Here is a 17,354-nt window from a genome sequence, read left to right as displayed (position 1 = left end):
AGTTGGTGTGACTAGGCTGGTGTGACCTTCTCCTTAGAAAAACTAGCAGAGGCCATGGTCAGCAGTCAGTGGGAAGACTCCAGCAAGCAAGGTCAGCTGATTAAGAGGAGCTATGCAGGGTGAGGAGGATGTGAGTAAGTCTTTTCTTCTTAACCTTACCTGTATTTTTAAATTTTACAATGAAATTATGTTATTCGAGTTATAAGAAAATAACACAAGTTCTCCCTATCCCCAAATTACAACTATGTGTTTTACCTTTTGAAGAGGGAGGGGAACTTCTGCCGAGCAGGTAAATAAAATTATTTCTCAAGAATGGAAGACAAATGCAGAGTGCCCTTGTCTCTCCCATATGAGGACTCTCCTGACTTTTAATATGGCCTGCCTCCGTCATATCCTAATTGTCTGCCAAATGTTCATTTCCTCCACCTGGGAGCTTTTGGAAAGAGTGATCATGCTTTAATTTGTTTTTCTTTAACACATAATAAGCTTGATTTAAAGCATGCCCTTAATAAATGATGAAGAATCAACTTAAAGGATTTACTGTTAAAAACTCACTGCCTCTCCTTTTCCCTTCAAACATTTCTCAGAAAGCACAGTGGGGCAGCCTGGCTGACACAAAACAGTGGTCCTAAACTGACGTTGATTGTAAAATGTAGGTCTTGTCATATTAAACTCTGTAAATTAGGACTGGGAAGACGGCTTAGTCAGAACTATGCTTGCCATGCAAGCATGCAGACCTAAGTTCAGATCTCCAGCATTCACATAACAGGCCAGGCATGACGTGCACTTTCAACTCCAATGCTAGGGTGGCAAAGGACAGAGACAGGAAATCTCGAGAGTTAGTTAGCCCTCCAGTCTAGCTGAATCACTGAGCTTCAAGATTAGTGAGAGACCCTATCTCAAAGACATCTGGCATTAGCTTCTGGCAAATATACCCAAGTATACACATGTGCATGTGTACCCACATGCTCACATGTTCACATGTATGTGTCTCTCTCTTTCACACACACACACACACGCTCACCATACACACAAATAGATAAATGTGTATGTAAATAAATAAAACTGAGACTCTGAAAATTATTCAAAGAATTCCATTTTGACTCTAATAGGTCACACATTGGTATTTTTAAATCATCTTAAATTCTGAGGTTCTAGAAGTAGCAGTAAACAATCCACAGATGGGTTCTTCTGACAGTCACGGTGCAGACAGTGAGCAAGAGTGTCCTCTTCGCCATGCTGGAGTTACTGCTGTTTGGGGTGGGGTGGAACATGGGGGCTGCATACTCACAATTGCTTTAAAGTGGAAGATACTTATGTTCATTCATTAGCAATTAAAAAACAAAAACAAATAACAAAAACAATCAAAAATCACCTAATGGTCCTCTCCAAGGATTACTGAATGCTCGATTACTGTGGGTGCCAGCCTCTTTGCTAGCATAGGTCATGGGGTATGTCAATGAGCAGAGCTCAGCTGGGTGGGAGGTGGGAGAAAGGGGGACTACAGTTTTACAAGGTGTGGCCCCAGATCAGGTAGGTCTCACTTAACAGGTGATACTGGAGCAAAAACCAAGGAAGAGCAAAGGAATTAGCATGTGTGTCTCCAGGAGACCTCCCAACATGTCACTAAGACTTTAAAGACAGAAATGGTGGTGAAGTACTGCTTACAGTGATCAAAGTAAATAAGAATATTCAGAATGGGCCAAAAACGTGGAAGGAAGTGGAAGAGACTTGTCCTCCACAAGAATTATTATTAGACAAACTAGAGAGAAATGGAATCATAATATATTCTGAATCACATAAAGTTAGTACCAGTTACATAGCCTAGACTGTCCTCAAGTTTGCCCTATCTGCGCCCACTGCACAAGTGTTGTGATTACAGTCTTATGCCTCCACATCTAGCACCATGAATATTTTTAATTTAAAAAAATTATACTTTGAAAATTCACATGAATTACATACACCTCAACAAAAATGATCACTCTTACCAGCATTCACTGGGAACATGGAAAATTCTTACTCTTTAGAGGCTTATCCAAGTGCCCAGTGTGAGGCTGATGTGAGTAGGGCTGACACTGGACTAGTGGTGCACACAAGGGACGGCCAAGGATGGATCAGGTAGAAGAAGTGTGTGCATGTGTTCACTGCCTCTGAGCTTCTCAGCATGCCCTCTTCAAAAGATACACTGGCTATTTGGCAAGGCCAGATGGCAGACTTAGTAGCCTGACAACAGCCATGCCCCATACTGCCCCCAAAGATGCACAGCATTTACAATCCATGCTGGTATATTCTGCTGTTGGGTTGATGGTGGTGGATAAAGCTGCATGCTCTTTGTACCAGAAGGAATGGCTCAGGTGTACAGCTGATGCAGACAAACTCAAACGATTTTGTTTTCCAGCACCCTCACGACTCAGTGGTACACTGCATGGTGGACTAGGTGGAGATGCTTTCCTGGGCACTGAGTTATGGTCATAGATTCTATTGTGTCATCAGACTGGATGTCAAATTCTTTAATTTTTAAATCATTTGTCTGAAGGATTGTGGAAACTGCAAGGTAGAAGGGAGGTAAAAGTTGAATAAAGTAAACCAGGTATTTAAATTAAACGTTTCTCCAAAACTTCCAATGTACCTGCAGGGTGGGATGCATCTCAATGGTGGAGCTAATAATGGTGGTACTAATAATACGTGAGGCCTTTGGTCAATTCTTGTAGTCAGTCAGCGATATTGTAAATATCATTGTAAGTCATATCTACCAGCTCTTCTCTTGGCTATTCCCTTGTTTTCAATAGCTTAAATCAATAAATATTTTAAAAATAACCTACAATGCAAAGCCTTTTATTAAAGCAGTCTCCTTTCACAGTGTTAGTCAGAATTATGTTTTACCTTACCGACTTTCACTGTTGGAAGGGGAACTGATTCACTTAAATGTTCCCAGTGTTAAAGATTTGCTTGTCAAAGACATCCATTTCCCCATGGCTGTTTTGTGGCTTGAATTTTACCTTAGCAGCTACAACACATGTTCCTGGCATCCCCAGGCTTGTGATTTACAACAGAGAGAGCTGGATAAGAGGCTGGGGAAGCTCTCCAGGAGACTCAGTCTTCAATGTCTGACACTGGAGAGGAGAGAACTGAGGCATCCTGGCTCTGACAGACACAGTGTCCCTGAGTGATCCCAGACTGCCAAGATTAAGAGGAATGACAGAGTCACCTCATATGGCCACAGTAAAACTTCCTGCTACTGCCCCTGGGTGGGTTGGGCTGCTTTTTAGACTCCCAAAAAAGGGTGTTTTAGACTGATGCTGTTTTTTCCAGGGTGATTGAACAAGGGTGTAAACAGCCTTCATTTCCGTTCCTGGGGCTGTATACATTCCCACTTGACAGCTTTATCTGGTCTAAAGTCAAAATACCAAGATTTATGCTTGAAATGAACTTGATACTGGCTGCCTCTGAATGCCCATAGAGCCTGCTTTCTACTCAAACTGCTATATAGTCTGCTGGATTCCCTCATATTTTAAAGGACAGAACCTAGATTTGAGTATATGTAATTACATGGGAGTGAAATTACTGTCAGCATACCTCAATCATATTTTCATTTTTCCTTGTGAAATATTATTTCATACAACTTGTTAATTCATTCTTATTTTGATGCATATATGAAAATACACTTGTGTCATGTTACAAATTAATATAGGTTTTCATAAGTTTTTAAGAATTGAAATGCATTCCTATTACCTAGCATTTATTGTGCTCTGTCATCAGTATGCATATATATACAACCCCATGGGAGTTGTGTGGCAATTTGAGGCTGATTCCCTGTTCTCAGTTTGTAGGATATAGATGCTAGTCCAAACTAAAAACATATATATAGTCAGTGGAGAGGTGTCATGCCATGCCCTTTGAGGCCCTTGCTCAACTGTTTTCCTCTCTGTCTCGTAGTTTCAGCATCTTGCTTTTTAGGACTTCTCACCCACGGCAGTGTTTACCTTGCTGAAGCCATCACTCTTTGGGGCAGGAATTTCGACTTTGTGTGCATTTCTCTGACTGTTTTTTCCCTCACACTCCAGCTTCTTGAAAGAGCTCCATGTGTCCTCAGGGTATACTCCCAACCCTGCTGCCTGGCTTCCCCTGCCAGTGCCACAGGAACTGACATCTGCAAGGGCACCAAGGAATCCAGCCAGGCCAGTGCTCTGCTAGACTTGTCTCTGCTTGGATTCTTTATGACTCCCCTGCCTCACAGTGTTCATGCTGGAGCTGCAGGGGATTCCACTCCTCAGCTGCTTATCTCGCTCATGTGACCTTACACCCCTGTAATTCACACCGGGTATGACATCACACCTCTGGTTTTCATCTGTGGAACTCTGCCCATTTGTTCTATGCAGAACCAGAGCCAATACCACAATATGGTTGATATCATGTGTGGATCTCTGCACTGAGAACATGGACTGTGGATCTCACTCTGTGTGTGAATTTCTGTCCTGGAACTGTGTGGCTATGGAACTTTTCTGAGGCTTGATGCCCTTGTCAGTTTAATGGGAAGAATTGCAGTACTTGCCTTCCAAGTCATCCCATCTCATTCCTACAAGCCTGGTCTTCTAGTCTTTATCCCTAAGGAGTACTGTGAAGGGATTAAATGCCGCAGAGCTCTGCATGGCATAATGGCTGGCACCTTAGTGAGTGTTAGTTATCATTAGTTATCAGCATTTTTTAGTCACTTTTCTCATTACTGCAACATAGTAACTGTTGGAACAAGCACAAGGAAGGATGTGTTTAGTTTGGTCACAGTTTGGGATTGCAGGACATCACGATGGGGAAAGGGCAGGAACATGGATGTGAAACAGCTGCTCATGCTACCTTCACAGTCACGAAGCAGAGAGAGATGAATAGCCAGCATCCGGCTCACTTTTTCATTTTTTTATTGTCTAGGGACCATATCCCAAAACATGGTGCCACCCATAGGAAGGTTAGGTCTTCCCATTTAAATTAATCCAGTTTACAGGCTTCTTCACATGAATGCTGAGAAGAATCCATGGATCCTAAATCTCATCAAGTTGATAGTCACGATTAACCATCATGGAGACTTTCATCGAGGAGCCGTTTTAGTGCCTTTAACTAACTCAGTTCTAACCTGGGGATTTTCTTTCCTTGGCTCTGCCTCTTTTATTGCAGTTCTGTGCTTTAGTAAGCAGCCCAAACACTAAGCAGATGTCCGGGGAACATCCTCTGCTCATGTCTGTCTGTCTTTCATGCTTACCCCAGTGTGTTGGAAATCAACTTGTTTAATCTTAGCATTTCTTGAAGCACCTGTCATTTTTCATGACCCCTGCCACTTTTGTCACAATCAGTCCATCCATTCATCTATTCCTTGACACAAACTGCATTTGAAATCATGTGACCTTAGCTCCCCCGTGTAGTCCGGCTTTCAAGGCCCTCTCCAGACTGTCCCTGCTCCCCTCTCCCTCTACTCTTCCTTCTGCCTCTCTTCCTGCATGCCCCCTTCCTCTTCCACTTCCTCTCGTTGTTCTTGTCTTTCTCCTGGTTGCTCCAACCTCAAAATGGTATTTAAATCTTAATCTCAGATCCTGAGCTTCCAGTTAACTTAATAATTTTTTAGAGTTCACAAAGTTCTAGGATTTTAAAATTAAAAAACATTGTTTTAAGATAATCTACCCACAACTCTGTATTATTTTATATTCTTTTTTCACTCAAAATTGCTATTCATGGCATGGCTAATTTTTTAAAAATATGTGTGCGTGAGCCCAGTAGGACAATGAGTCACAAGGCTTAGTCACTATTGATAGCTCATAAAATAATCAGTCTTACCTGAAAGAGTTCTCTAAGTCATAAGGATATATTTTGTTCTGATCCTACTCAATTTACTTTAGGATAGGAAAGAGGATAAGCTGCTGAAAACACAAATCAAATTGAAGTGGGGAATGAGAAGGAGGAAAGAGAAAAATAATTGCTAATACTGCTGGCTTCTGTGGATAATTTAGCTGCTTTAAGTATTAAGTAATCTTTTATATTGATCATAACTATTTCCTGAATATAGGAAGAACTATTTTCATTCCAAATTTATAACATTTTTAGAAGTTTAATTATCATACTTGAAGGTCAAATGGTGCTTTATTGCAGTAAAATACAAAAAGTAATAAAGAAATTATTCCTGGGGAGATGAAAGTCTCGGTTCATAGCTCATTAAATACTAACTTCACAGACCATGTCTAATTTGTCATATTTAGCTTTAGAAATTTAATACATTAGAATTTCAAATTAGGTAAAAGGATACATGAGACAAAACTACCTAGGGCCTTTGAATTCCAAAATGATTTAGGAGGTAAAGTTCTGATGCCTGATGTGTGTGCCTGGGTGAGAGAGAGAGAGGGGAGTGAGGGGAGGGGGAGGGGGAGAGGAAGGAGGAGGGGAGGGGAAGAAAGAGAGACAGAGAGACAGAGAGAGAGAGAGAGAGAGAGAGAGAGAGAGAGAGAGGAGAGACAGAGAGAAAGAGAGAGACAGAGAGAGAAAGAGACAGAGAGAGAGAGACAGAGAGAGAGAGAGACAGAGAAACAGATTGCTTACCTGATTCAAAGATGGTATTAAGCACCCAGTGATATCAACAGTCAGCTCAACTTCAGAATCAACAGTCAGCTCAACTTCAGACATCTCCTTTCTTCTCGATGTATTGAAGTCTTCATTTTACTGAATATTCTGCTCAACAAATGGGCTGAAATTTATTAGTGCTTTGGAGACACATGCTGACTTAAAAGCTTTCTTTAAAATAAACCTCTGAAGAGTAACACAGTCCTCAAAATAGGACTAAGTATAATCTTGTTTTCCTAGCATGTCTAGGCTCCTGTGATTGGGTGGGATTCTGGTAGGCCCAAGCTTTAAAAGAGTATAAACAGATTTCAAGTTTTGATTTCCGCTGCATTGAGCGACTTAGTTTTTGTGCCCACTTTTTGAGTAGTAGTGATTCCCTAATAGATGCCCAGTACAGAGCTCCTTCCTGACTCTAATTCAGCCTCGTCCAGTGGAAATATAATGTGAGCCTTATGTAATTTTAAATCCTATACTGCCCACATATAAGAAACAAAAGTAAGATAGTTAATATGTCTGCTTAACACAGATTATATAAAATATTAAACATTTCAATATAATATAGACATTATAAAATGATTAGTAAGATATTTAACATTATTTTTTCTTGTGCTAAGACTTGAAAATCTGATATACATTTAATATGTGAAGTGCATTTAACTATTAGAATATCTTGCTTATTTAATATTTTATAACTTTTCAGTTAAAAGTAGCATCACAGGCCTGATTAGCCTAAAATTCTTAAAATTCTTCAAAAACTGGACTAAATGTTAAAAAAGCTCATTTTCCTTTATATTCACATATTGACAAAATTTGTTCATGTTCTCTTTTAAGAAAATCCCGCCAGGCAGTGGTGGCGCACGCCTTTAATCCTAGCACTTGGGAGGCAGAGGCAGGTGGATTTCTGAGTTTGAGGCCAACCTGGTCTACCGAGTGAGTTCAAGGACATCCAGGACTACACAGAGAAATCCTGTCTCGAAAAACCAAAAAACCAAAAAAAAAAAAAAAAGTTGATCTCATGTTGAAGCAAAGCATGTGTGTATTTCAAAACTATGTACAAATGTTTTTTTTTTAATTTTTACCAACCTAGTATTGTTAATATGTAACTTACAGGGATAGTACATGAGCTGAAAAACAATGTGACAAGAAGAAGCTAGGATTTTTTTTTCTAAGGTTTTGTGACAATTTAGCTAACACTAGAAAGTACAAGTTAAAATCCAACATTGATTCAGATAAGGAAATCTGTACAGTCTATGTTTCTAGTTCATTTTATTTCTGTGCATGTGTGCGTGTGTGTGTGTGCGTGTGTGTGTGTGTGTGGTATATACATGTATGTGGAAGCCAGAGGCCAGCAGTAGCTGTCTGGCTTCATTACTTGTCTCCTTATTTTTAAGATACAGTCTCTCACTGAAGCTGGAACTCACTGGTTCAGCTGCACTGGCTGTGCAGTACCCTGGACCTCCCCATCTCCCTCCTCCATTGCTGGGGTTTTAGGTGTGCACCACCACACTGAGCTTTTGATATGGCTGCTGGGGAGCCTTACTCAGAGCCTCAAGCTTGTTCAGCAAGTGCCTTACCCACTGAGTTATCTTCCTAGCCTGATATATTTCTGGGTCTGAAGTTTTTAAACTCGAGCCTGGTATCATAGCAGATAACTGTAATCCCAATATTTGGAACTTGAGGCAGGAAGATTGCTATAAATTTGAGGGCAGAGTGAGCTACATAGTGAACACCAGAAACCAATTCAGTTTCAACCCTGATATTTCTGCTCCCTGGAGACTTTCTGCTCAGCCTGTGCAGACATGGTATGACATGGGAGAACAGGCATCAGTGAGCCACAATCTGTCTTTGATTCTTGAATATTTGCCAAATATTACTTTTGGTTGAAGAAAACCTTCATTCAGAGTTAAAAATTCAGTGAGCCATTGTAGAACCTTTGCAACTTAACCAAGGAGCATCAGCACACAACACAAAACCTTGAGATATCTTATATTTTGTAAGAGTTTCACAAATGACTTTAATAAATTTAAACCTGGCACTTGCCATAGAATCTGCCTTTTAAAAACCCACAGGGATATCTTCAGTATGCATTATGTGTTAGTCTAGAGCAATAAGACACACCAGTCTTATTTTAAAATGCTATTAATTCTGAATTATTAGTCTGGCATAACTGAGCTACTGTCCATTGTGGGACAAATTGATTTTTATATCTAGTTGAAATTCTTCTTTAAAAGTTAAAAGGAGTTTTGAGTATGTGTCATGAAATCTTGCATTTAGGTAGTGAATTGAAATTCCCTCAAACTTGGGAATCATAGTGGGATAGGGAAGAAGTAACTTTCGGCAGTGTGAGCTGGGCAGGATCCTGTCTGTCCATTCTTGTTATTCTGCTTCCTTTGCATGCACGTTTGAACATACTGTCCTTCATGCTTCACTCATAGATGTTCAGAAGAACATTGTATACATAGGAGTAATCCCACAAATGTCCTTAGCTTCCACTCTCATAACCTTGTGTGCCCAAGCATTTCATCTCCCTGCCCTTCTCTGACATTTTTATCAAGTCATGCTGCACCTGAGGTCTTCCATAGTCCATCTTCTTCCCTCCTTTATGTCTGTTTGTCTTTCTATGCTAGCATTTCAAAACTCAGCAGGGAAAGTGTCTTCTCTGAATCCCTCTGCAGATACTCCTCATTTCCTAGTAAGCCTGTCTTAGAGTCCCCTTCTTCCCTCCCAGCCTTACCCCAACACCCTGTGAACACAGTACACTCCGTCACAGCCATGGCCTCTGACATTGACCACTTTTAGGGGGTGAGAGCACAGGATGGGCTTTTGTTTCCATTACCTGAATGAACAAAACAGCTAATTTCAAGAGATGGGTGCTCAGAAAGAGCTCAGCATATCCATTAACTGTTATGCTTCATATTGCAAGCTTACAGGATACTGTGCCTGTAAAATAAGGGGCTTTATTCATTGTAGGAAGAACAATACTTTTAAATATAATGAACAGTGAGTTGGCCATCTTATTTTAGGATGTTTGTTAGCATTTTCCCCTTAATCCTACAGAGTAAAAAGGCCCTTTCTGTGTGAGTTATCTCTTGTGAACTAAATTTCTCAGCTGCATTTGGGATTATTGGTCACTGGATTTTGCTCTTGTCACCAATTAGTCATTCTTTTCTCTTCTTATGTTCCAGCTCCCACAGAGGCCACTGCTTACTCACACCTTGGTAAGTGTGTAAGACTCTGATGCAATTAGCCTTCTACTTGGTCACCTGTCCAGCCCAGCCCACCCCTTCTCTGGGCCATGTGAGCCCATGCTGTAGAGAGGAAAGTCAGTGGTCTTGGTCTCTGACCTTTACTGAACTCAGATCCAGTCTGTGTTGGAGCAGAGAGCCTCAGGGAAGGCTCCTGCACTGCCCCACAGGAAGTCCATATGCCAGTGCCCTTACCTTAGAAGCCTGTTCAGTGTCACCTCATGTCTGAGCATCCAAAGGCAGAGTTTCCCCTGCACATCATATCAGAGTGCAGAGGCAGAAGCCATTGGTGTGGATAACTCGTGTCACTTTAAATTTAATATTTCTGCTCAGATCCTTAGGTTGAAAAAGAGAGACCATTCGATTATTTCTTCTAACATTAAAGGGAAGCTGTTAAGTGATTCCTTGCTTTAAAAAAAAAAATCTACCATTTGCCATCTGTGTGCTCTGCAACCCCAACTATTCAAAGGGTTATGGGATGGCTTAAAGCTGGAGTCTGGAACCAAGCTGCCTATGTTTATCTCATCTTGACCACTTGGCAGTGTTATGACACTGATGGAGGAACCTGTCTGTACCCACATGTAAAATAGAATCAGTAACAGTACCTACCTCCCTGGGCTGGCATGCAGATCAAGTGGAATTTCAAACTACATAGTAAAAGGTATGGTACTGTCTGGTGATAAATACAAAATGTGTTTATCCACTGAAGGGAAGTTGTCTCTACAGGACAAGGAACCATTAAGAGTTAAATTTACCATGTTGTGTCAGCAAAGACTTATTTTAAAAACCACTTTCCTACCTTCTGCAATTTAATAAAAGCAAAAGGAGTCATCTTAGCCTGCCTCAGTCTTTCCCAGTGTCTCTTACTATGCACCCTCAGATAGGTCCATTATTTGTCTCTTGGGCTTTTCCTTTCAACCTACAAACCCAATTAATTTATTTTTCTCTTTGGAAAAATCTGCCTTGAGAAGCTTTGCTTTTATGTAATGCTACAGCTCGGGGCTTCTCTTGGCAGATGAACATAACTGCTTAGAAGCATGCCTTCTGGCAGCCACGACAGGCTGGTGACCACAGTGGTGTAGCGGAGTCTTGGCCAAGCTGTGACCTGAGAGAGCTGTACCCTGTGGGCTCGTCAGACACCACATCCAAGTGCTTGGAGGAATCATTAAATCACACCCATGCTCAGAGTCTGTCACTGCATTCTCTCCAGTGTATAGCCAGTCTCTCCCCATTCTCATGCCTCAGGCTTTGGGGAGGAACAGCCAGTACTCCTAAGTGCATGCTGATTCGCTGGTTTCTGCGGTTCATTATCTGCTTGCCTGCTGGCATACCTAGTATTCACGGGTTGCGGACTGCCATAGGTGGGATGTCACCAAAGAGAATTTGAAATCATCTTCCCTGATACTTGGAAGAGATTTTAATTACCCAGCGAGTTCAGCGAGTTGTGTGACTGAGCCCCTATAAGCAGAAAATACCAACTTTGAAAACTACAAAAATTGTTAAGGGTCTCTGTTAGTCAAGTGACATGATTTTAATTTTTCTGAAAACTGACTAGAGCAAGCAAAATTGTAAGGAAAAGAGCCAGAGGATTCTTGTTACCCAAAACATCCAGGGCAAGCCTCAAGAAAAAAAAATCCAATGAGAATGGTTAAAGTAGTAATTAATTTCTCCTTTCATACATTGAGCACACTTACATTGAAGCTGGCCATGAAGTAATTTTTGTGTCTTTCTGCCGACCCTCTTTTCAGAGTAAATAAGCACTCTACAGCACATGAAGTTATTCTTTGCCATGCCCAAAAGACTAATGCTTAAAAACAGGTGTTGAATACAGCTGCACGGTAGTGGTACTGTATTTACCACCATGGCTGCCATCCTAGCAACCCCTGATACAGTCAACTTTAAGTTTACTCTATAGTTATATTTACAGATTAGTTATATATATAGAGAATATTTTTCCATGCAATTTTTATGGGAAACAAAGTTAGCAACTAGGACACACTAGATGAATAGTGAGAGAATGTGAGGAGTTCTAAAAATCAAGGCAGGGCAACAGGGTCGACAAGGAAGGGCAAGAGAAAATGGGTCAGAAGAGTATATGGTCGCTCTTTTGGCTGCTATAGTAAGAGCCATTGTTCCATGCCTTGGTGAGCAGAGGCATGTTGTCTGGGCTTTGTCTCTGTAGACATGGATAAATATGGGTCAGGGATGAGTAGCAAGATCTGTGTGACCTCTTTTCTTTGCCCTTCCTGCTTTTGGCCATTCAGTGGTTTCCCTTTTGGGAGCTCTAGATTACAGACTTCAAGAAGTCTAAACAGCAAAGCCTTTGCCCTCAGTGTTAACAGTCAGAGCAATTTCAATCATCTACTTATTTTACAGTCAGTTCTCATTTAAAATATGGGTATCCTTTGTAGATGCAGCATGTTGACACTTGTAGCTAAATCCCCCTCTGTAGTGTAATTCTCTAAATACTTCCTTTCTCTCTTAGCTGAAATACACAGTGACAGTGTGATTCTACGAGATGATTTTGACTCCTACCACCAACTGGAATTGAACCCCAATATATGGTAAGTTACAAGAATGTGTTGAATTTTGAGTTGTCAATGATGCTGATTTTGTTTAATGAAAAGTTTTTCTCCCTGGAGGGTCAATTCCTGAATATCCAACAGCTCTTAAGTACTAGTATTGGTGGGGATGGTTAACTATGGACTACACTTGTATGGTCAGCTGCTCTTGAGTACTAATGCAATGGTGAGAATGAGTAACTGTCAATGGATTACACTTGTATACCAGAAACGCCGCTTGTTTTGTTTCTTCCTTAAAATCAAATGTAGGCGTTCTTTAAATTCCTGAATGTGTTTAGACATATTTTAGTTTTATAAGATTTCCATATGTTATTCTAGTTTACTTTGCTGTTACTATGGTAAACACCAAGATCAAAAGCAACTGAAGGAAGATAGAGTTTATTTAAGCTTACACTCCCAAGTTCTTCACAGAGAGAACTTGGGGCAGGAGTCTGGAGGCAAGACCTGAAACAGAGACCATGGAAAAAGACTGCTTTCAGTCTTGCTTCCAGGCTCATGTTCAGCTGCCATATATATATATATCGAGGCCACCTGCCTAGGGATGGTACTGCCAACAGTGGACTGCCTAGGGATGGTACTGCCAACAGTGGGCTGCCTAGGGATGGTACTGCCAACAGTAGACTGCCTAAGGATGATACTGCCAACAGTGAGCTGCCTAGGGATAGTACTGTCAACAGTGGGCTGCCTAGGGATGGTACTGCCAACAGTGAGCTAGACTCTTGTATACCAATTAGTAATCAAAAATGCTGCACAGATCAATCTGATGGAGGCAGTTCTTCAACTAAGGTTCTCTCTTTCCAGCAGTGTAAAACTGACAAGATTAGCCATCACATATCTAAAATCATCATGCTACAATGTATCTAATAGTTAGTGGTAAGTGGAAAGGAGAAATGTCTTATCCAAAGTGATAGATGACTTCATTGTAACTTGACATAGTTTCTCACATAAGCTTGACTTCATTAGTTGTACTACAGGCTTTCTTTAGAAACCTTTTAAGTATAAATTCCATGGGATTTTGAGGACAAAGAAATAAACTTAGGTCAGAAACTTTTGTGTATAGTTTGATATCTAAACTTGTTGGCCATGTGTTGCATTTTTGCTGACCATAGAATAGGTCTGTCAGTCCACAGTTATTTGGAAGAGTATGTGAATTTTGGACTTTATTTAATACGGCATATGATTGAATAGATAAAAAAAAGAGTTATTAAAAAATGCTAAACTTTGAGCCTGAAATAAAAACCCAAGTAGTACTCAAGGTTGGAAAGTGAATGGCAGTTACCTTGAATGTCACCAATGATATCACTCTGCCTTGTGTTTATATTTCCTGTTTTAACAAATATTTTACACTCCAGTAACATAATCAGTTAGCATGCCATACTCACACAAATAGTTAGCAGTAATTATTTAAGTGGAATTTCTTAAAGTTACATTTCTCTAAGGCAGTTAATAATTCAGTAGTGGTGTAGAGGTCGTACAAAAGTTTTAAATCTTGGACATAAATCCTTAAATGTAATAGAGTGGGACCCAGAAGAGGGACAATGCCCCCAGCAGGGTGTTCTTAGAGAAAAAAGCCTTCAGATTGAAAGTTGAAGATGACACATAGATTTCTGGAGCTTCATTAGGGTGGAGGGTACTTTTATGTCTTTTCTAGATAGAAATATGAGCCCAAATAGTGTAAAACAGAATAAAATACTACTAACCCAGACAGACTCATAGTGCCTCCTAACTTACATAAGAAGACAGTGAATCAAAAAGAATGTTATTCTCTGGGGGAATCCAAATATAAATGTCTTGAAATAAATAGAAATTTTATTAAGAAATTTTATTAATAAAGGCAGAAATAAAGCATTTCTAAGTACCATGTTTGACCAAGAAAAGTTCTTGCTTTTCTTTTGATATTTATGTTTTTGTATTCCATTAATACAGATGTTAGCCGATGGTTGTTTGTTTCAAGGAAATCTTATTTCTGCCAAGTTAACTCAGTTTCTTCAGTTTTCTTGACAGATATAAAATGTGACTTTTATGTGATTCAAAAATCATTGGTTTTTTTTAAATCAATGAAATGTGATTGATTTTACTTCAACCATTTTCATGATTGATTGGGTATGATCTTTCCTGGCCAAGATTATGGATTTTATGTCACTTTTACTTAAGCTATGATTTTTCCACTCTTTTGGACACCTCTCCCTTTTTAGCCTTTGAGAACCATGTACTTGTACTATATGTGCTTCTGAATGAGCTTGCTTCTACTTGATGGCCACAACCCTCCTCTCCTCATTCATTCATTCATTCATTCATTCATTCATTCATTCCCTCCTTTTTCCTTTTCTTCCTTCCTTCCTTCTGTTCTTTCTTTCTTAAAAACAAAACAAAACAAAAAATCATAGACGATGGCAGTCCTATTTGAGAAGACATTGAGAAGTTAAGCTAGAAATGGTACAGTCTCTGCTATCAGGCCAGTCTGGTTTAACTTCTGAGCATACAGCTTGCTAACTGGGCACCCTGGGAAATCTAAAGAGCTCCCTTCTTTCCATGATCTCCATTTTTTGCAGCAAAAAATGAAGCATTGAGAAATAAGGGAGCATGACAGAGGCTGCTACGGAGGACAAGAGTTCATCAGAATCCATTCTTCCCCCAGTCTATCTCTCTCCCTCTTTCCCTTCTTTCTCCCTTCCTCCTTCCTTCCTTCTTACCTCTCCCTTCATCTTGTTTTTTCCTAGCTATTCTTCCTCTAAGCCATCTGTAGTATTCTCCCCTCTCCACATTTCTCCCTTCCTTTCTGTGAATGTATTTATACAATGGACTATGTTTCTTCTAAACTCTGACATGAGTCTTCAAAATAATCTTAATCCATTTACTGGAGTCCTTGAGTCTTATTTATCACATTTGCATGGAAAACAAACATCAAATTAAATATATCTGCATTGCATTCTCTATGAATGAATGGAAACAGAATAGTAACAGAACCACAGGAAGGACAAAGAGCATCATCAGGGCTGGGAGCCCTTAAACGTAAGTTCTATAAACTCAGAACTCATACCCAGTAAAATCAGATTTTCTAGTTTAGTAGTATGTGCATATATACATATGTGTTTGTGCACATGTTTATACATGTAATGAGAGTGTACGTGTGTGCAGAGGTCAGGACAACCATGAGTGTTGGTCCTGGCTTCCCACCTTGGGTCTCTTTGTTGTTCTCTGAGGAGTGTACTAGAGTATGTCGCCTGTGAGCTTCAGCAGGTTCTCCTAGTTCCTCATATCTTAATGCAGGAGCATTAGGATTGCAGCTGTGCACCACTGGGAATTTGAACTCAGGTCCTCATGCTTGCTTCACAAGTGCTTTATCCACTGAGCCATCTCTCCAGTGCCCACAGTCTAATATTTTTAGGAAAGTGGCAAAGCTTCACCTTGCTTTGAAGCCTTCTGGATAGTTTTCACTGTCCTGAAATCTGTCTTCTTGGTGCATATATGTCTCAAATGAGACCCTTGTCCTTTGTAATATTGTCTTTGAATCTCTTTATGCCACAAAAATAAAAGCCTGCTGGAAGCCTGGTGACAGCATGGAAGGATCATCTTGCCTGCTACCTCTGTCTCTGTGCCCATGCCACAGGACAGCAGAGAGGAGCCCAGTGCAGGATGTGGCACTTTACCAACATTCCCACCGTGAAATGCCTCACCAGATAACTGCCTGAAGAGGAACATGTGGTCCTCACGTGTGTCCTCCTACACTGTTCTAGCAGTTTCATGAACATTGTGCAGTTCATAATTCCTATGTACAACCAGAAAATTCAGAAATAAGCTACAGTTGCAACTTTATTACTTGTGTGTACAATCAATGGAGGAGAAATGCAGGAACCACAGTGAGGGCTGCTTAACCTCAGGTCCATTTTAAAGCTCACCATTCACTTATTTTCTACTAATTTCTCCTAATGTCCATTTTGACTCCATTTCATGCAGTTTTTACTGTCTTCTTTGTTGTCTTATTACAGATAATTACACATGAAATAGGATAAAAAGTGATATTCCTATTATGAACAAAGGGACAGGGCTGTGGCTCTGCCAGGTTTTTGATGGCCATGGTATAGAATCAAGAAACTTGTGCATGAATGTATTAGTGAGTGAAGTGCATACTAAACAACAGAGATTTAGACTGATTTTAAATGTGATCTTTTTATTTTGTGAGATCAATGAATAAAATAATATAAACAGCAATAAGTCCTTTCCCTTTGTAGTTAGAGCTACTGACTATGACAATAGTTTCTCTGTCCTAGAAATTATTTATACAAACACAGTGTAATTATGAATCTCAGTCTCAAACTTAGATATTAGACTGGAAAAGCTTTCTTTATTATTGTGTAGACATCTATTTATCTCTTTGCCCATTAAGCCTTAATTTCATACAGTTAAGTGTTAGGAGTCATATTAGAAGAATGGCAGGTGATAAATAGGGATGGCCCTCTGGTGTCCCAACATGTTTCTGTATGCGCCCACCAAGTCCTCCATGGTCAGCTCTAGTCTTTGGTGACTCCTGAGCAGTCACTGCTTCTATTCCTGCATAAGGGCTTCGAAACTCCCCTTACCAGGGAAAAGGAGGGAAGGGGTGTATCTCCAAGACACCTCCTATACTACAGGCAGCTGTTGTCCTTCCCCTAGGGTGCACTCTTCTTTGTCCCTGGACCCTCTCACAGCCTTTTATCTCTCCTCTCTCCCACCCACTTCTGGTTGTTTTGTTTGAGAGTTGACTTAGGAGTGAACAGAGCAAGCAGGCAGATTGAGGGGTGGGTCAGACTTGAGAAAGACTTAGTTTCTCTCTGCCTGGATGGTGGGCCACATGCAGGCCTACCTCTGAATGACAGCAATAACGTCAGCAATTTGCAAGTGTCACTGAACTCAGAGGTGGAAGATATACATATACATATACATATACATA

The 17,354-nt window shown here is 40.3% G+C and overlaps 1 protein-coding gene across 1 annotated transcript in view; it reads left to right on the top strand.

Annotated features, from left to right (window-relative positions):
- Reln (reelin) overlaps positions 1 to 17,354 on the top strand; it is a 416,018-nt gene that overhangs the window by 168,323 nt on the left and 230,341 nt on the right. Inside the window, exons 5-6 of the mRNA XM_028778108.1 lie at positions 9,783 to 9,815; positions 12,328 to 12,406. Coding sequence (XP_028633941.1) covers positions 9,783 to 9,815; positions 12,328 to 12,406 — 112 coding nt within the window. The remainder of the gene's footprint in view (positions 1 to 9,782; positions 9,816 to 12,327; positions 12,407 to 17,354) is intronic.

The sequence above is a fragment of the Grammomys surdaster genome, unplaced genomic scaffold (genome assembly GCF_004785775.1).
Source record: "Grammomys surdaster isolate TR1022 unplaced genomic scaffold, NIH_TR_1.0 325, whole genome shotgun sequence".
Classification (NCBI taxonomy): Eukaryota; Metazoa; Chordata; class Mammalia; order Rodentia; family Muridae; genus Grammomys; species Grammomys surdaster.
The sequence above is the reverse complement of the archived record's forward strand: the minus strand, read 5'-3'. Positions and strand labels throughout refer to the sequence as shown.